The sequence below is a fragment of the Cyrtonyx montezumae genome, unplaced genomic scaffold, assembly GCF_038088225.1.
Source record: "Cyrtonyx montezumae isolate F1298 unplaced genomic scaffold, pur_monq_1.0 scaffold_15, whole genome shotgun sequence".
NCBI classification, from domain to species: Eukaryota; Metazoa; Chordata; class Aves; order Galliformes; family Odontophoridae; genus Cyrtonyx; species Cyrtonyx montezumae.
In genome coordinates this window covers 9,338,471-9,358,960 of record NW_027071881.1, presented here as the reverse complement: position 1 = coordinate 9,358,960, position 20,490 = coordinate 9,338,471, and the positions used below count along the sequence as shown (strand labels likewise).

At 41.5% G+C, this 20,490-nt stretch overlaps 1 protein-coding gene across 3 annotated transcripts in view; it reads left to right on the top strand.

Annotated features, from left to right (window-relative positions):
* The window catches only part of NF1 (neurofibromin 1), a 78,365-nt gene extending 61,397 nt beyond the window's left edge, over window positions 1–16,968 (top strand). For 2 of the 3 annotated variants that reach the window (XM_065732088.1, XM_065732087.1), the window contains 16 exons: window positions 764–978; window positions 1,168–1,229; window positions 1,355–1,469; window positions 2,200–2,301; window positions 3,081–3,221; window positions 3,768–3,894; window positions 4,408–4,539; window positions 5,055–5,190; window positions 5,503–5,660; window positions 6,630–6,752; window positions 7,442–7,569; window positions 8,287–8,387; window positions 9,032–9,174; window positions 9,325–9,371; window positions 10,130–10,346; window positions 13,948–16,968. In XM_065732088.1, coding sequence (XP_065588160.1) covers window positions 764–978; window positions 1,168–1,229; window positions 1,355–1,469; window positions 2,200–2,301; window positions 3,081–3,221; window positions 3,768–3,894; window positions 4,408–4,539; window positions 5,055–5,190; window positions 5,503–5,660; window positions 6,630–6,752; window positions 7,442–7,569; window positions 8,287–8,387; window positions 9,032–9,174; window positions 9,325–9,371; window positions 10,130–10,346; window positions 13,948–14,090 — 2,090 coding nt within the window. In that variant the 3' untranslated portion in view covers window positions 14,091–16,968. Of the gene's footprint in view, window positions 1–763; window positions 979–1,167; window positions 1,230–1,354; window positions 1,470–2,199; window positions 2,302–3,080; window positions 3,222–3,767; window positions 3,895–4,407; window positions 4,540–5,054; window positions 5,191–5,502; window positions 5,661–6,629; window positions 6,753–7,441; window positions 7,570–8,286; window positions 8,388–9,031; window positions 9,175–9,324; window positions 9,372–10,129; window positions 10,347–11,828; window positions 11,880–13,947 lie in introns of all 3 variants that reach the window. The other variant, XM_065732086.1, reaches the window with a different exon arrangement.
* Window positions 16,969–20,490: the final 3,522 nt, after the last annotated feature.

Below are 20,490 nucleotides of genomic sequence, written 5' to 3'. Positions count from 1 at the left end.
TGCATGGTTAAAGTGGGGATGTTGCATACAGCTGTATTTTAGCAGTCCGAAAATAACTGAGATATCAAAGATATAGCAGTCACAAAGGTATGGTATAAAATCAGACTGGATTTTGTGAACAAAAAAATAAGAAGTTTATGTAATCTTGGGCTTGTAAGTATCCAGAAGCTCCTTTTACATCTAAGTGTATTGACATAATGAGTCTGTGAATAGACACAGATGTTAGTATTTAAAGAAAAGCCTTGCTGTGATGCACAAAGAGAAAGGCAAGCCTTCCTGTTTAAAGAAAATGAATGTGAAGTACACAGTAATGGAGCAAAGTTCAGAATTGTAAAAATATGCAGTGCCAGTACCAGGGCCTTCATTTTCTTCTGATTTGAGTGACTTAATTGCAATGGGAGCCAAAACTGGAGTTTAACTGCAGTTTGAACTCATGGTAATGTTGGCCTTTCAAACCAGAAGCACTCTGTGTTTCCGTTTTCCTGACAAATATGTGAAAAAACCTCAGAGAATCACACCTGTAGATGAGTTTCCCTTTATCTGTTTCCGGACTGCATCTCTCTTGTGACTGCTTTCAATGGTCTGTGCAACAGGTGCTCTGGCATGCTGTGAGACAGGTAGCAAAGAAAACAGTACTGAGACGTGCACAGGTTTATTATCTGCGTGTATATTCATGGCACAGTGAGATTACGTGTGTTTAGAATATGAATTGTATGTCCATGTTTTTTTTTTTAAGTCTAATGTGTGAACGTTTGTTCAACAGAGGAGACCAAGCAAGTTTTAAGACTGAGCTTGACTGAATTTTCTCTGCCCAAATTTTATTTGCTGTTTGGAATCAGCAAAGTGAAATCAGCTGCAGTCATAGCATTCCGCTCCAGCTATCGAGACAGGTCATTCTCACCTGGCTCCTACGAGAGGGAGACTTTTGCACTGACCTCCTTGGAAACTGTTACTGAAGCTTTGTTGGAGATCATGGAGGTATGTGTTCCAAAACAAAATTACGCATAAAGGAAAATGGTGTTTATTCTGCAACGAGCAGTGTAGCAAGCTGTACCTCCAGTGATGTGACAAGGAGCACTTCTGACAAATAAATTAATGGAGTATTCTGAGTAAAAATAGTGCATTTTGTTCATGTTATGTATTTTCAAACAATATCATTCTTTTTAGGCTTGTATGAGAGATATTCCAACATGCAAGTGGCTGGACCAGTGGACCGAACTAGCTCAAAAGTATGTTACAGATCTCAAAACATAACCCCTAATGGCCTCTGTAGTACACTTCCAATTTTCAGTTTTGCACTGTACAGCTTGTCTGTGTGTATTCACTTAATGTCATGTACTCTGTTTCTTCACAGGTTTGCATTCCAGTATAATCCATCCCTGCAGCCCAGAGCACTTGTTGTCTTTGGCTGTATAAGTAAGCGTGTCTCTCATGGACAAATAAAGCAAATAATACGAATTCTTAGCAAGGTATATGGGTCTGTATTGTCTTCCTCTCTGATTCATTAAATAGCTAAACATGTTTTATTTTCCTTTGGAATATAACACAGCATAATTTCACACTAAATACATTCTTTAGACATATTCTCCTACAGAGCAACTTGACTGGAAGTTGTCTTTGTAGGCCTGGCTTTCTGTTTTAAATTTGTTTTAATAAACAGTAAGTTTAATCAATACAGACATTTGTAGAGTACCATTAGTTTTCAGTATTGAGATTAAAATCTGGGACACTGAATTTAGGTCCAGAAAAGTCAGTATTTAAGTAAATGAGAAAATTTCTGGCAAGACAGGAAGCTGTATGTTAAAAGTAAATAATAACAATGTGCAACAACTAAATAGAAGAAAAAGCAGAGTGTTTGTGTAAGAAAACTGAAACAGACTACCTAGCTTGGTAATTATGTCCATATTTTCTGAAGAAGGTTGTGTTCTATAGCAGCTGAACAGTGCTACATTTCTTTAAGTATTTTACTGTTCTGTAGCTCTTGCACCCTTACTTTCTTTAATACGGATTGCACAGTTGTTTGGAGCAATAGATACATTGCTTGTGTAAATCTTAATTTCTGAAATTTGCTAATTGGTTTAAAGGGAACTCAGACTTTGTAAACTAATTGAGAACCACATTATAGTTTACATCTTTGATCTTTTTGCAAAGCAAAATCTAATTATGGGTTCCATTTTCCTCTTTTTTTCCTATAAAAAGGGACTTGAGAGCTGTTTAAAAGGCCCTGATAATTACAATAGCCAAGTTCTAATAGAAGCTACGGTTATAGCACTCACCAAACTGCAGCCTCTTCTTAACAAGGTAAACAACTGGATTTCTGGAGTAAACAGAATACATTTTGACTTGAAAGTTACAAGTATAAACTCAAAAATGTAAGTAAGTGGTGTTTTATCTGATGTTCACACATCACTGCTATGAGTCATGCTTGAAAGTGCTATATATGGGAGGTATGTCACAGATGTTCGTATGTGCAAAAGCTTTAAAAAGACTTCAGAATGTACTGTTCCGCTTCATCAAACTGGGCCACAGCAGTACATGCAAAGGCTGCACCACAGTTTGTATTAATTCTCTCCAAAAGATTTTCCATCTTGGATTTCAAATTTGCAATTGTTCATGCACATCTTTCTGATCATGCCTTGTAATAAATTTTGGTTACATCTTATGTGGTATTAATTAAGCCATTTTATGTTACTTTTGTGAATTGATGAGCCTGTCAGTAGGACACTACTAATGAATCACTTCACAATTTACCTGTGGAGTGGCACTGTCATGCACACCTAAAGGAACACACTTCTAGGGCAAAGTTCTGAAAGGCATTTCCAGAGAGTCTGGATGTGTCTGCAACTCCTCCTTTGTTAATACATTAAAAAACATGCCCATAAAAGAATTTAAACTTGTTTTTCCTGCCTTGTATTTTAAAGGCCCCCTTAATGTGCATGTTTGACTTTCTGTCACATAGCCAAAGACTTTTAAAAAATTTTTAATGTTAACTTCAATTTGTTTCAGTCTTTACTTGATAGCTTTGCACTGTGTTATGTGAAAGTAGAATCGTGGCCTTTTTGTTTCCATTCTCCTTCTAGGACTCCCCTATGCACAAGGCCCTCTTCTGGGTAGCTATGGCAGTACTGCAGTTGGATGAAGTCAACCTGTACTCAGCAGGTACAGCACTGCTTGAACAGAATCTGCATACCTTGGATAGCCTTCGAGTGTTCAATGATAAGGTAAGCAAACCCTCTGCTTGTAATCAGCTGTGATTAACCCTTAGTTCATGTAAGCAGTTAGATCTATTGAAAAGAAAAAAATAGATATTTTCCTTGTCCTAGTGAGCAATAATTAAGCAATTAAACTGATCTTTGCGTTGCAAGCTGTTCACTTGTGTAGTATCTGCAGCACATTGTGATGTAGAGTTGATGGCCTAACTGTTCTGTCCCAAACTACAACAGAGAAATACATAGATGTATTCAAGTCAGGAGTGCAATCAGGTTTATGTACATTCTTAAATTACTATGTTTTGTCACTACTCTAATTGAGTTATGAAGAGTAACTTTCAATCATACAGGCAGTTCTGAAGGAATTCATAATGGGGGCAGTGAGGCTCTGGCACGGGCTGCCCAGAGCAGCTGCGGGTGCCCCATACCTGCAATGCTCAGGGCCAGGCTGGGTGGGAGGCATCCCTGCCCATGGCAGGAGATGAGCTCTGAGGTCCCAACCCAAAACCACTCTTTGATTGTGTTAAATAATTGTGTGTCTTATTTTCTCTGAGTCAGAGCCCAGAAGAGGTGTTCATGGAAATCAGGAGACCACTTGAATGGCACTGCAAACAGATGGATCATTTTGTTGGGCTAAATTTCAACTCCAACTTCAACTTTGCACTAGTGGGGCACCTCCTGAAAGGTAACAGTGCATGTTGCTGCTTGTTTTACATGAGTACTCTTAATCCAGAAATAAATAGAAATCCAAGAATAAAGGGAAAAAGAAGTGTGTGGTGGACTTTAAGCAACTCAGATCACAAAACAGATACAAAAATAAATGTTCTTTGGGTAAAATACTTTGTCAGGTGTGCTTTACCCTTGTCCTATGTGGAAATGTATGTGTGGTTTCATTACTTCTTTCTCCCAGAATACTTTCTCTGTGCTTGCCTGTAGTCATGCTCCCTGAAGATTGATTTATGAGACAATAGATGCAGTATAATTACAAATGTCTGTACATATGTGATTTTGGACAGAGGAACTGAATTAATAATCCTGAATGCAATTTTTGTTGGTATTGTATTTCTTCACCCTACGTACAAAGCGTCCTGAGAACATGCTGAAAAATAATTATAAATGCTTTTAAAAATATGTATACTTCATTAATATGTATTCAAAAATTAAATACAAGATTTGGTGTTTAAACCTCATTTTGTAGGGTACAGGCATCCTTCACCTACCACTGTAGCAAGAACAGTAAGGATTCTACATACACTACTAGCTCTGGTTAACAAACACAGGAACTGTGACAAGTTTGAGGTGAACACCCAGAGCGTGGCTTACCTGGCAGGTAAAACTAAACACTCTTTTGAACTTACATTAACTGAAAAGGAATGAGTTATTGTGGGAATATCTTGTGGTGTTAGGCTATTTACACATCAATATAAAGGAAACTTGTAACTGGAGGTGGACAGGAGTCTGGGTTAGGCTGGTGTGCATCACTGGCACAGTGTGGGCTGAAGGTTTGCCAGCACAAAACCTACTGTGCAACTTCCAACATGCTCCAGGGAGACTGAAGGTGTTCTGGTTTAAATTCTAAATTGTGTTCCTTGCAAAGTTCACATTTCTAGTGGTCTAGAAACAGAAATCATGACCGTATGAGGGCACATGTTTAAATCATGGAATTCTAACTCGTAGAATACAATGATTTTTTAAATGACCTACTTTTAATCTGTACATTTCAGTAAGGTGTAATTACATTTCTGTTGTCTTTTTTGTACTAAGTAAAATGTAACAGATGCTTCAATGTATTCCTGCCACATAAAATTTGCAATAACTTTCTTTGATGTTTGGTTTTTTTTTTAGCTTTGCTGACAGTGTCTGAGGAGGTTCGAAGTCGCTGCAGCCTAAAACACAGGAAGTCTCTCTTGTTGACAGATGTTGCAATGGAAAATGTTCCTATGGATACTTATCCCATACATCACAGTGACACTAGCTATAGGTTGGTTGTCTAACATTTTGATATTAAAAGTTACCCAAAATTCAGTGTCTGTTTCCTTCAGTAAGTTATCTAAAGGTAAGCTGTGGCATATAGAAAACAAAACCCCATGTTCATTAAGGCTAAGTTAATATTCAGCTGCACATTAGTGGCTCATGACCATTATGTTGCTGCTTCTGTGATCAAGAATCACAGGGAAATTTGTTTATTGAATCCCTAGAGATAATAATTTTGAGATCTCTGAAGCAATTTCAAGAATTATTGTTGAAATATGCAAGAGTCTTAAAGATGTTCTTTATTTCTCTGTGCTTTCAGGACACTAAAGGAAAATCAACCGTGGTCATCACCAAAGGGGTCTGACAGACATCTGGCTGCCAGTTACCCGACGGTGGGACAGATAAGCCCTCGAACACGAAAATCCATGAGCTTGGATATGGGGCAGCCTTCACAAGCGAACACTAAAAAGCTTCTAGGTTATTAAGACACCTAATTTGCTAATTTGTCTGCTGGATACTCCATGAGGCATTACTGGAGAAAAATCTTACTTGTTTTTGTTCTGACCTGAAGTGTTATTTGTGATTCAGAGAAATGCACGCTATTTCTACAAAATGCAAATGGAGAACACTACAAGTGAAGAGGAATTATTCAGTTTGTTCTGATCAGGGAGAGGGGAAATGTTACCAGAATGTGCATGCTGAAGTGATTAAAAAAAAAAAAAAAAAAAAGATATTTCAGATGCTGAAGGTTCATAGGACCAGTTTTCGAGACTCTATAGCAGAGTCTGTTGTGTCAGACCAAGAGGAAATGATTTCAAACTAAAAGAGGAGAGATTTAGTTTGGATATATGGAGGAACTTCTTTCTGGAGAGGCACTGGAACAGGTTGCCCAGATAAGTGGTGGGGTCCCATCCTCTGGGCTGGGCTCTGAGCACCTGATGGAGCTGTAGATGTCCCTCTTCATTGCAGGGAAGTGGGACTAGTTGACCTGTAAAGGTCCCTCCCAACTCAGAAGATTCTGTGATTCTATGAAACAAGATGAGTTCTTCGTGTAACATATGGTTACTGTTCTAGAACGTAGTGTACATGGAAGAAGAGTGGCATTTCTTTCATTACAACCCCGTTACTGCTTCCTTTCCAGTGATCACATTTTGGCATGTTTACTCAATGCGATGTGTTGACCAGGAAACCATAGCATGCCCACAGCTTACATACTTGAATAAACTGCATGCTCTTCTCATGTGCATTGCGAAGCATTTTGGAAATTGTGATGGAGAGCGGCATGGTGTAACCATAATTTCTCTACCATCCCTGAAAATGGTTAAAATGTCCCCAGATTCCTTTTGATATGTTGCAGATAGGATAATAGCTTGGCCAGACAATCAGAAATACTTGAAGTATGAATTTAGGTTTAATGTTTTTAATTTCCTGATAAATTGTTTTTAGGTACAAGGAAAAGTTTTGACCATTTGATATCGGACACAAAGGCTCCTAAAAGACAAGACATGGAATCTGGAATCACAACGCCTCCCAAAATGAGGAGAGTAGCCGAAAATGATTATGAAATGGGTGAGAAACAGGACTAACATTTTCAGAATGACACTAATCATAAATGCTTTGTATTTATATACAAAGGATTCTTTCCAAATTCAATGTTTATTTGCTTAGGTTACTACAAGGGAGAAAGACCTTAATAATGGCTTCTGGAGAGTGTAGTCTTCCACATCACTGGCAATTGAGGTTTGAATTAGAGTTGCTCAGTTTGCAGATGCAGAATAAGGGGCAGCTATAAAGTACCATATACAGGAGTGAAATAAGTAAAATTTGGCTTTTTATGGCTTACCAAGCCCTAGCTGCACATTTTTGCAGATGGAATCTGACCTGATGCCTAGAATGCCTCTCTTCATCTTCTCCCACATCTGCTTCCTGTGACCCCATCCCCAATTGCAATGCAAGACCAGGGTTCTTCTGTTGTATCTGATGTCAGTCTGCTGCCTGACCCTAAAAACGTTACTTACCACCCCTGGGCCTGTATTTCACCGAGCAGGAAATTGGGGTTATTGTTTGCCATTTGGTAGTACATCCCATGTGACAGTCTAGCACTGCTAGTATTACGGCATAGTTGTTGCTTTTATACTTTATGGGAAGTCTGGTGAACTCTGAAGTTTGCATATGATTGAACTTGTTACGCAAAATCTAATTCTGTTTTGGTTTAAGTTTGTTTTGCTTTCGATTAGTTGGTCTTTTTTGTTTGGCAGAAACCCAGAGAATATCACCACAGCAGCACCCACATCTCCGAAAAGTTTCTGTTTCTGAGTCAAATGTCCTCCTGGATGAAGAAGTTCTGACTGATCCAAAAATTCAAGCACTGCTGCTTACAGTTCTTGTAAGCTTTCTTTCTGTGTGTTATTGTGTGTTATTTTCTGATGTTCTTTCATTGTCCAAAGAAGTGTTCCTTGTAGTGCTTCTGAGTTCATGTGCACCAAAATCAGAATGCTATGTGCCACTTTCTTCTTTTGCTGCTTGTCTTCAGACTTTCAAGGAATCACTTTTATAAATCCATTAAGAAAAAAAAAAAGCAGTGAGAGGAAATCTGGGAATTCCATGATTCTGTACTGCTGTGCAGAACATGTCTAACAATTGATTCCTCTTCCTGACAGAATTTTACTGCAAACTGATTTTATATTACAAGAAACTATTTTTTGTATTACGTATTTTAGAAGTTAATAAGAGAAAACTGTTGGAATATATACCAGCATAATTCAGTTCAAACCTTGACTAAATAGTAATATAGCAGCCAGTACATTAGTGCTTTCACCAGAGGCACCAGTACACTTTGTGTTCCAGTTACAATGCAGAAAAACTCAGATGCATTGTTTTGTATGATTAGTTAATTTTGGCCAAAATAGGAGCTGTTGTCAACTGTTCTTATTCTTTCCCATGATGTAAAGCAACTTAATTCCCTGTCTCTGTAAATTGTAATGCTGCCTCTTATGGAATCCAGAAATCTTAAAAACCTTAAATTACCATAAAAAACAGAAAATGGTGTAACTCCCCAGCCTCCCTTAGAAGCATGCTAATTTAGTCCTTTACATTACTGCAGGCAACCTTAGTGAAGTACACTACTGATGAGTTTGACCAGCGGATTCTGTACGAGTATTTAGCAGAAGCCAGTGTTGTCTTCCCAAAGGTCTTTCCTGTTGTGTAAGTATCTAAAGCTGTTTGTGATGACTGTGTACTTGGCCTTCCTTTAAAATGTCTCTGGACCAGGGCAAGCACGTGTGCAGTGCTTACTCATTTGTACGTCACGAGCTGCAGTCTGTCCTTTGCTTCAGACATATGTCCATCACAATTTGAGAACATCACATGCACTTAACATAGGGGAAAAAGGACTGTCCGTACTGGAATGGGCATCCTCACATAGCACTGCTCCAGATGGCCCTCCAGCTCACGTCAGCTCTCTGGGCAGGTTGGCAGAGCAGCCAGGGAGCCTGTCTGTGCAGTTCCTCCCAGAAGCTTTCAGCATCACTGCTGCTGTTACAGCAGTCTGCTGACAGTGTGGCTTCAGCACTTGTTTGGTACTATGGAAAATGGGATTGCTTTTTAGCGTGGTCATATATTTTTCTGTATAAATTAACCTATACTCTTCAGTTGTTTTTATATGAGTTAGACTCATTTTTTTTAAACTGCAGCCCAAGTGCATATCAAAACTGATTTAAAGTGTACTTAAAGGTCCTCTTTCAATGTATATTTTTAGATATGAGTTAGGAGTAGTATGTTGTTCATTAAAGTTGTGACCTGCGTGTTTATTTTGCAGGAAAAAATTAATCCCCTGTTCTTTTCTTTAGGCATAACTTACTGGATTCCAAGATCAATACCCTTTTGTCGCTGTGTCAAGATCCGAATTTGTTGAATCCAATTCATGGGATTGTTCAGAGTGTTGTCTACCATGAAGAGTCTCCACCCCAATACCAAACTTCTTATCTACAAAGTAATTGTTTTTAATTGCTGAATTTAAGTTAGACATCTTAATGAAAGTGCTTCAGAATTATTGCAGCCTTAACAAAAGTGGCGATGTGTTTAGTTGTGTGAATTCTCTCTGACTTCATAAATCCTTCATAACATTAGTTTGTTGTTGTAGGTTTTGGATTTAATGGGTTGTGGAGGTTCGCTGGCCCATTTTCTAAGGTAAGAGATAAATTCATCAGCTTTTACCTTTGTTCTCTTCATAAAGCACAGTGCTCTGGGAAGGAGGAAGGTAAGTGATAATGACAAAATTGATATGAGCAAGATAGTAACTTAAGGGTCACTTCTGTGGCTGAAGCAGTTTTCTAGCTTGCAGCAGCTGTTTTGATGAAGTCAGTAAGTTTGCTGTACTGAAGCTGGGTAAAAGCAGTCAGGTGGTAAATGCACCTTTACAGCACCCCAAAGTTATCAGAGAGCTCTGAGATGTGCAGTATTGTTCAGAAACTGGTTTGTTGTCTATATCTTACTGTTTAAGGGTTTAGATCAGTAAGAGTAAGAATTCTATGTTACAGCAGAAGAAATAAAAGCATTGACATCTGGGCTCCCATTTGTTGCCTTCAGTCATCACTGCAAGAGCTGCATGAGCAGAGCAGGCAGTGTTGTGGCATTAGGATTTTAGGGGTGTGAGTAATATTCCTACTAACACGTTAAGTTTGGGTGCTGTGGCACTAAGGTGGTACAGCCCCCTCCTCTGACTTTGCAGTTCTTACATGTACTGAAATTTCACCTACAAGAATCTGTAGTATTGCTTTAAATTGATGTGGGTTGGACCATAAATGGGTTTTCAGACATAGTTGCATCCAAATGCTTTTTATAAATGTCAGGCAAAACCATTGTAAACTCACAGTGAGTTAGGGCTGAAACTCGACAGAAAATAGAAGGCAACAAACCAACCTTTTTCTTCCTTCCATCCCCGACAGCAAACACAAATCCCAGACTATGCTGAGCTCATAGTGAAGTTTCTTGATGCCTTGATTGACACGTATTTGCCTGGAATTGATGAGGAAACCAGTGAAGAGTCTCTCCTGACACCCACATCTCCGTATCCTCCCGCGGTGCAGAGCCAGCTTAGCATTACTGCTAACCTTAACCTCTCCAATTCCATGACCTCGCTCGCAACTTCCCAGCACTCCCCAGGTCAGTAGCAGCTGTGGTACTACATAGGTAAGGAAATGTACTGAATTTACAGCCAAGAGCTCAATCTCAGTGTGTTTTTAATGTGTTTATGCATCAAACTCGATTGCATTCTTGAGTCAAATGAATATTAAATTGTTGACTAAGCTGTTACACTGGTGTTTCACATGCTGGATTTTGTCCATCACAAAAGCTGTCTTCCAAGTCATTATGCACGAAGGAAATAACATGAAATACATCAGAATGAGTAGCAGCTGCATCTTAATATGGAACATATGCAACACTGAGTCCTAGAAAGTTGATAAACACATGATAAATACATAATCATGAAGTTTTGCATGGAAAATAATATCCACTTATGCACTGCAAGCTAGTGCATACTAGGAAAAATAGTCCAGGGCTGTGGTGTGTTTGAGAGTGCCTGGACTGAGTCTGATTCAGTTGGCTGTGAGTTATAAGGCTGAGACTCTTACAGGCAGTGCCAAATGGGACTCAGTAGTAGCAAGTCTGTAATAATGCATTTTTGACACTGAATGCATGGTTTGCTTGGAGGTGAAATGTTTAAAGGCCTCTATGAAGCAGATGAGATTGCTGAGGGATAGCTTTGTTATTATCATAGGCCTTTCCTATAAAGGCCGGAGTGTGTTAGCTGTTGCTGGTTATCAAGTAAGTGTATTTTTCAGCTCATTTAATCAGCTGTTTTTTAGATTTGTTTTGTTGGTTTTTTGTTTTCTTTTATCAAAAGCTGAAAGGAGTGCAAAGAACAGTAATGTAATACAGCCATGAGGACCACTTATTTGAGTAGGCTTGAGTGAGTGCCTTCAGAAACTTAGAAAGTGGATTTTCAGTATTTCATTGTGTTCCTCTGTCCCACGTGTTACACTGCTCCACCAAAGTCAGCTTGCCATTTCTCCCATTTAAACTGTCATGGTAACCAGTGCTACTTTGCATAAAACATGCTTTGCTTATTAAGCTGCTTAATTGTTTCAAAACCCACGTTCTGGCACTTCATTCTGCTCGTCACTGTGTACAGGAGCTCTGCGTTCTCCTTCACCTTGAGGCATCGTGGTGGTGAGGGAGTAAGCAGAGAGATGTAAGGTGTCAGCCAAGATAAAAACGATTGGTAAAGGAATTGCAGCATATGAAGTAAATGTGGGCCACCAGGTTGCTGGAAGCAGCAGTGCAGCTGTGGGCTGGTAGGAGACGTGGGCAGTCATCATTTACTCTGACACAACTACTGGGTGAGAAAATCAAGTACTTAAAAGTGCAGAGTTGGATTAAAGAAACAATTTAATCCAAATGCATTCTTTTTTTCATTATGGTAGCAAATACTTTAAGTTGGAGATAATGTATTTCTTGAATCTGGAAACAAATAGACAAGATTGTTTGTTTATAAATGTTTTGTCTGTCATCTCTCCCCACCCCATTCCCCTTGTTGTGGACATGATTCACTTACATCTTTTCTTTCATTCTGTGTTTGTAAAGCTTCTCTGCCATGCTCTAAATCTGCAGTTTTCATGCAGCTTCCTCATCAAGGTACACTCTACTTCCATCATATTTGCACGAGATGCTGCTTGATCTGCTTTAGGGTTGGGTTTGTGGCATGAGAAGTGGTTTACTAATCCTTCTGAACACAGGAATGGCTTCACTGTAAGTGCTAAGCTGTTGCATTTCTCATGTGGTGCTAATGTAATATTTAATGGTATAGCAGGCAGAGGTCACTTGCATCTTCAAGAATAAGGCAGATTTGGTAAGGAGAAGTGGAAGCTTGGTATGTGAAGTTACTCTGCTGCACATATTAAGCTAAAATGTAAAATTGTTTAATTAGTTTCACAGGAAGTTGGCTTCAGCACACTGCCAGGAAACAGACACAAATAGTTTGGACTAAATTCCAGCAGACAAGAGGGTTCAGTATAATGAATTCTCATCAGCATCATTTCTTTCCTGCTTCTGTGATGAGAAATAAGTAAGTTAAGGCTGCAGAAGCCTTTTTTTCCTCACGCCTGCAGGTTGCTTCCTGTTCTCATCATAGCTTGTGACTTGTGTGAGCTCACAGGCAGCAGAAGGACAGTGGCCTGCAGACAGCTGCTGGCTGGAGCTTTGATTGTCTCTGTAACTGTGTGAAACAGTGCAGGGTAATTGCTATTCTTGCCTGTGCCAATGAGAATCGATTTCTTAGAGGGATGAGACATAAAACTGTGGGAAGTACCGTGTTCAGTGATAGGATTTTGCTCTAACCTTTCTATTTGCTGTCAGACACCCTAATTTTTGCTGCTGGTTATACTTAGAGCCTCCCCCATTTAAATACCATTCCTACTGTTCATTCCAGTGCTGCGCACATACTGTAAATGTTTAGTGTTGTTAAATGTGCCTCAAACATACTCATTTTGTTGCAGAAGTAATGTGACAGCTGCACGAAGATTCTGCCACACGAGTGATTAACTCAGAGTAGGGTTAGCGTAAAAGTAATAACAAATTGGAAGCGTGTCTGCACGAAGCAGCTCAGTCTCAGCTTTTATGTCTTCAAATGACAGACTGTGTCCAGAGACATAGAGCAGTGCCTCATACCCAATCCTGCACTGTCATCATGTCAGCATGAGGTTACACTGGTGGGGTTTGTTTTGGAGGGTTGTTTGTTGTGATTCCTTGAGCACAACGTGGTAAAAGTTACCTTGTCCTGCAGAGAACGTCTAAAGCTTCTGGGAGAGTTATGTGCACTTGGGTATAAATCCTGCCTGGCTGCATCCTCACCTTCCACCTCCTGCCTTAGTCTGGAGGAGCAGCACTTCTGCAGCAGCAGTTGTGAAAATTTCCAGACTCACCTCTTGTCAGCGATGGTGCAGTTTTGTCCAAGCTTTGGACCTAGAGTTTCTTTACTCTTGATTTGGGAGGGTATCTTTGGAGGGTATGGATGAAACATTTTATTTTCAAGTACCCTTGTTGGTTCTGCCCACAAATATGTCAGAGCACATTCCTACAGACGGGCAGGCGGTGCTGACGCTGCTGTCACTGCAGGGTGCTGAGGCAGCTGCAGCAGAGCACCCTGCCCTCCTGAACTGGACTCGATGGAATTCCAGGGCTATTTGCAGTGACTCTTCCTGCCCTTACGAAGGATAGGACGGGGAGGTGTTGGATGTGGTGAGGGGCTGTGCTTTCCCTGAGCTCAGAGTTGTACATTTGATCGAAGAACTGATTCTTCGTATTACAGTACTGCAGTAAAACAGCTGCATCAGATCTCTCGTTTGCGAGGTGTCATCACCAGTAAGGCCGTTACGAGTTGCTTTAAAGGCACTGTTAGTTGGGTGTCTGAAGTGCTTTCCCAGCTAGGGCTGCTTGTGTCCCCAGAGGCCGTCTGCTCACCGCCACCTGTTCGCATGGCAGACCTGGGTCGTGTCCTGAGCACAGTCACTGAGTGCCACTGTGTCGCCGTCCAGAGCGCAGTGCCCGACGGGGTGCCTTGATTCTGGCTCCAGGGGTGTCACAGTGTTTGGGACCATGAAGGCACCTACATGCTAACCTGTTCATTTGCAGACACGTCTGTCGTTAGGGCGCCGAGCCGGGTGGCAAAGCAGCGAGGCTGACGTTGGTCTGTGTGTTTCCCCAGGGATCGACAAGGAGAACGTGGAGCTGTCGCCCACCGCGGGCCACCCCAACAGCGGGAGGATGCGCCACGGCTCCGCCAGCCAGGTGCAGAAGCAGCGCAGTGCTGGCAGCCTCAAACGTCACAGCATTAAGAAGATTGTGTGAAACTTGGGGTTGGGTTTTGGCTCCATCGGTTTTTGGGGGTTTGTGTGGAAGCTGACTGACGTACGTGGGCCCCTCGCGAAGGGCCCCCACCAGTTGTGATGCTGCACTTAATTTTCCAAGTTCCCATCCTGTCAGCCGTGTTGCCAGATGATCAACTCCTGAAACATTGCCTGAATTTTAATGCCTTCTTTCTTTTCTTCTGTTCTTTTTTGATTTAAGCCAGTGTTTCAGAACCGCTTGTAGATGCTGAAGGACTTTGTAGGGGAAGGAGCTGTGGAGTTCTTCAACGCTGCAGAACATATCGTGTCCAAATAGGAAAGCCATCTCCCGCAGGCGGTTCTGCCTTGCTTCTGTGGTGCGCCTTGTTTGTTTCTTCTCTAAAGGAAATGTTAATACTTAATCCTGTTTGCACACTTCTCAAGGTAGTGGCTTTATGAGCCAGGGGAGGTTATTATCGTCCTGGTTTTAATTCAGACCTGTAGGAATTTTAGCTGTGGACTTTTTTTTACCATGCTTGAAAGAAACTTTACAGCTGCAGTACAGTGAGCTTAGCCAGAAGTGGTTGATTGGATTCAGTTCCTAGTAATTAGCAATAAATTGAGAGAGGACAAGGAGGCTTCTTGAGTCTCTTCATTCCCCAGACCATAACTTCAAACACTTGGACTGTTTATGGACCAGACTGGATAAACTGGCTTTTCTCCAGAGCAGTTTTTTTTTTTTTTTTTTTGCTGTACTTTAACTGCACTAAAAGAATAGGTTGTACAGTGAAAGAAAATCATCAGGAACTGGCTATTATGGTGTCATTATAGCAATGCTTAAAATTGATTGCTTCTTTCTTCCGTTTAACGTATGCTTCACTTTTGCCCTTCTAACAAATGCACCTTCCAGAAATTCCTGGCAGGAAAACCATTGGGATACGGAGGGGAAAATTTTATCGATGAACTTCCAGCTCTGGGAGGTTGTTTGGCAAAGCTGCTTTTGTGTTGTCCAAGCAGTGATATGAGAACAGTAATGTTTGCTTAAGGTACATGAATTTAAACATAACTGACACTTTGTCAAATCCAGGTTACGTTTGAATGTTTGCAGTGCAATTTCTGGTATCAGAACAGACATTTGCAGTCAAACTTTCCTTGCAGAACTTTGGAGGGGTTGTAGTCTGTAAGGGCTCACACTTGGGGGTTACAAGAAACTGAAATTGCTATCACTGTGAAGGACTCGTCAGCCACAGTAGTGCATTAGCAATGGGACTGTGATAATATGCTGCTATGACGTGTAAAGATGTAGCACTGGGTGCTACAGATGTTACCTGCACGGTCTGAAGATGCACGGTGTTGGGTCTCAGAGGTGAATGGGCATTCTGACAAAGGCCTGTCATCCAGGTGCTCATTTTAGGGCTAAGCAAATCTACTGCTATTGAACAGTTAAACTTCCTAGATTCTGCTCTCTGTTGTATGTTAGAAGTTAACAACTTATAAACAGCATTAGAAGGGGAAAAAAAGTATATCCACTATATGAAACAAGTAAAATCCTCTAGAGCAATTTTATTAGTGGCTTTCAGTAAATCAAACTCCACAGCTAAATTATTAGAGAATGGTACAATTGTAAGTGTTGGGATTTTATTGATATAGCACATAATTCACGTGTATCCACACAGTAACGGTGTAACATTTATGTAAATAAAAATGCCTTTATTGTATTGATTCATAAAATAACAACTCTTCTAATTTGTTTACAGTCCTGGAAGAACTATGAACACAGGCTTAATATGCAAATAGTTTGCCAAAACAAGAGGAGAATGTAGAGCTAGTGGTGTTGGAATAGAAACATTGGAAAATACGAAGACTTTGTGCAATTAACCAAATTTTTTATTCTCCATTGTGTAGGAGCTGCAGTAGAAATGTGATTCCTGAACTGATCGATCTATGGAGGGGTCACAAGGCTAGAATTAAATTAAGGAATAGAGCAGTGACTTGTGCCATGTTTTTAAGCTGCTATGCATTTGTAATTTTGGGAGTCACTGATTTAAAAACCGTTTTCATCTCATACTTCACATTGCTGATTGCTCCTCCAGCGTCGCTGTCGCTTTGCACCTCGTTGTGCTGAACCGAGCTATCTCCAGCCCTTCCTGTTTTGCTGAAGACAATGAATTGTAGAAACCTGAGGACTTGTTCCCTCCATAGGTGGGAGGAAAAAAGAATCTCTTGTATTTACTGTAGAAAAAGGTAATGTTCAGTTGCTTCTCCTATGAGCAAGTTTTCTTTAAAAATAACTCCAGATGAACTGCCAAGGCTGTTCTGTTTGGACTGAGTGCATCTGAAAGCATCTCTTCCAGTATTCTGCATTGCCTCTATAAAAAATGCATCATGAAATAAGAATTATTGCATTCTTAGAGATACAAGTACAGTGAAACCAAAATAACCTTTTCAGTGAGAACTAGAACTACTGTAAGCTCTTGGTCCTGACTGAAAAAAATGACACATTGATGAAGCAAGTCAGCAAAATTCAGTTAGTTGTATTTCCTGCACGGAGTCATTTAACGTTCTCACCGTGTAGTTGAGTGAGGGGACCCGAACTTTCAGAGCAGGGGTGTCAAACATTTTAGGTAAAAAGAGCAGAGTGTAACTGTAGTCACAGAACCATAGAAGGGCTTGGATGGAAAGGGCCTTAAAGTCACAGCCCCTGCCATGGTGGGGCACCTCCCACCAGCACAGGCTGCCCAGGGCCCACCCAGCCTGAGCTGCAGCACCTCCAGGTATGGGGCACCTGCAGCTGCTCCGGGCAGCCTGGGCCTCACCGCCCTCAGAGGGAGGAATTTCTTCCTTTCCATCTGGTCTGTCTGCCCTTTTAGTTTAAAGCCCTCACCTGTTGTGCTGTTACATTCCCTGACAATCCCTTCCCAGCTTTCCTGCAGCCCCCAAAGGCCACTGTGAGGTCTTCCAGAGCCTTTTCTTCCCCAGGCTGAACAGCCCAGTTCCCTCAGCCTGGCTCCATGGGTGAGATGCTCCAGCCCTCTGAGCATCCTCCTGGCCTCTCTGGACTCACGGCAGGTCCAAGTCTGCCTCTGGGGAGCCCAGACCTGGATGCAGTACTCTTAAGTGGCCGTAGTCTGCAGCAAAGATACAGTTCAGGGCTGTGTTTGCCCTGATACACTGCAGTACCAGGAGTTAGGAAGTTTGTGCTTAGATCAAGGGGGGAAAACACCTTTCTCTTATTAAAGTTTGATTAGTGAATGGTTGTTCAGTGCCTTACAGTCATTCATCACCCTGAAAACCTGCTCCCTGTAACAGCCATTGCTGTTTTCTTTCTCATATCCTCTTTTGTTCCCTTTTCCCATTTTGCATATTCAGTGTCCTGCTGTTTCATTCCTGTGAGCACTGCTCTCACATTCTAATGCAGCGTCTTTCAGTTCTCTCCTCATCCTGTCACTCCATTTATGCTGGTGATCAGCAGTTAGTTTCTGGTGATGATGCTTCAAGGTCAGGCTTGAAAACCTGGTGTAAGAAGTGTGAGGCTCACAAGTTCAGACCTTTCAGTCACTGTTTCAGGCAGCGTGCAGGCTGCCCTGGTCGTGGGCTGAGGACGACCTCTGCAGCCATGGGGTCTGTGTACTTTGAAACGAAAACTTACATTCAGAAAAATCTGAGGGTAACACGTGGACCACGTAGCTACACTGTGGGGACTGTATGTTTGACACCCCTGTTTTAGAACACCTTACCCATTACGTACTAACTCCAGTTAAGTACTGTAAAGATGATTAACATTTTGTGTTTGTATTTTCCCTGATTAAAGATAATTCAGTAGTATTCGAATAGTACATAACCTACCTGTTAATAATGCCAACGTTTCTGCTTTAATGTGCATGGAGTTTCCAAGGAAAGGAAACTTTTCAAATAAGTATTGTGGACCGAGCATTTGGGAGCACTGCAGTGCTCCATTCCTAAATGGGTTGTAGGTTTTAGGGCTTTTTCTGTTTCATCCTAAGTTTAATTTTTACAAATGTAATGAAGCACGTCTTACTGTTATGCAACAAACTTACCACAGAAAGTCACTTTTAGTGTTGGTCCCACCATTTTTTTTAATGCAGTATATTCACCTGTAAATATTTTTTGTGTAAAATTTGACAGAAAAGTATATTTACTACACTGTAAATACATGTGACAATATATTGTATTATTTTGCTTTTTTGTAAAGCAGTTAGTTGCTGTATATGTATAACATACAAATTTGACTATTCTAGTGTTAGTAATTGTTAACTACTACTTCTCCTTCCTGCTGTTGCATTACGTCATTTAAAAAAAAGCTATGTATTATAAACTTACACTGTGTATGATATCTTACTCTTCCCATTTGAGCCTCAACTTTGAAAATGTTCCCTCGATCCAGAGTCCTGTTCCTATGGTAAGCAGGTGTGCCAGGGTGGGCGAGAGCTCTGCTGATGGAGACAGCTGGTAAGCAAAGGCAGAAATGGTGGAAGCCTGGCTTCACATAACTGTTGTTCCTCCCATCTTCTCCCCATGTATGTACTTTGCCTTTTTTTGAAGTAAAATGTAAATTCAACCTGCTTCGAGTTGTTTGAAGGTCATTCACTTATGGCACAAAGTTGGTATATTCTGAAATCCTTTTTCTGTTTCTTGGAACACAGCTCTGGATGGGTTTGAAATTGAGCTCAGAAAAGCTGTTCTCGCTGGGGACATTCAAACCAGTTGCCCTGGGACTTGTCTTCCCAGAGAAACATGCTTCTGCATGGGTGGGATCTTGTGCAGTCTTAACAACAGCAGAACTGCCTGTGGATGGCAGAACGTGGACTGAATAAAGCAAGCCCCTTGTCATGAATGTCACGTCACTTCAGTAAGATTACTATAACTGAAAGAATCGGATTTTTTTAATGTAAATTTGATATTTCAATAAAACAGCTGCTTGGCCTTTAAAGAACATACCAGTATAATTTGTCTGTTTGAGCTTTCCTAGCTTAAAAGCTTCAAGTTTCGGCTGTCAGGCAACTTTTATGACAAAACAATCTTTCACCAGACGTTGCTGCCCCCAGGGGGGCTCAGAGCCTTTTGTTAAGGTGACTGTGGGCTGACTGCCCCATCTGAGAAACACCCAGTGCACGGCATGCAGGTGAAGTCTGCTCCTTAGCACCCTACCACAGGACTGAGTTCTGCTGCAAGTTGGTCACTTCTGTGATCATCACATGTGTTTTATCTTCTTCCCTCCCTTTAAGCCCATCCATATTGGTAAGGCAGTTAGAAAACATATTGCCCTGAATACTTACCATGCTCTGGCACAGTGTCATGGAACTGAAACTTAAAACTGGCCTCCTGTTGCTATGAAGAGTGCTACTCCCTATTCCCTATCAAAGCAATGATGTTCTGTTTCCACCAGTAGAATTTAAGATCTGCGTGTGAATCCTAAGCACCCTGGACCATTAGTTTCTTTGCTGGTGTGCTTAACAAGTTCTCAGGTGAAAATAAATCCCAGGGCTGTGTGGGTGGAGTGTGTAGAACGGTCTCCCATGATGTAACTTGTTAAATAAGTACAGGTTTGCTGCTCAAAGCAACAATGAAAAAGTCTGACAATACATCTTAAAGCACAAAGGACAGCATTACAGTGATGACTGTGTTTAAGAAACTCCCAATGAACCATCAGACTTTTCTTTTTTCCATAGCATCCTGTCCTTTAGAAAAATGAAAAAGATCTGTTCTGCAGCTTCTGCTCCTGATTAGACTGCTCAGAGAATGAATTCTGTGCAGAGCTGCATGCTCAGCAGTGGCTTTCATGGGCTGTACAAGAATTGGTCATCCAGATCATGGCATTAAAGACACAGGTAAGTGAAGTGCCTGTGTCCTGAAGGGGCAGATCAGGGGCAGGCCTGACTGGCGCTGAGTTTTCCAAGCCCTAGTTTATTAATCCAGTTTCTCAAGGCTACCTGTGGTTAGGATACAATACAAGATACCAGGTGAGGGTGGCAGTGACTCGCCTCTGCCTCCTCACCCGTCCTGGTCTCGCCGTGAAGTGCCTCCACGTGCTGGCTGTGCCCTCCCTTTCCCCGCCGGTGAGCAAAGAACCGTTTCCTAGCAACGCAGTATCCCAGGAACAAAGCGCCGGTGAGCAAAGAACCGTTTCCTAGCAACGCAGTATCCCAGGAGCGATTCCACCGTACGGACACGAAGGAGGACGCGGCCGGCGGGGGCAGGAGAGCAGAACGCGGGGCGAGACTTACACGTCTGCTCCAAACACAGCACCTGAGCGTCCGTGAGCTGAACCGCTCGTGGAAACAGGAGAGGCCGTCACCAGCTCCGCGAATCCTTCGGGAAGCGGGGCGGGATCTTCGCCCCCAGGTGCGATTCTCGGGTCCCTTCCCAGGCAGGGCGGGACCCTCTGTTTTCACCGCTGGTCT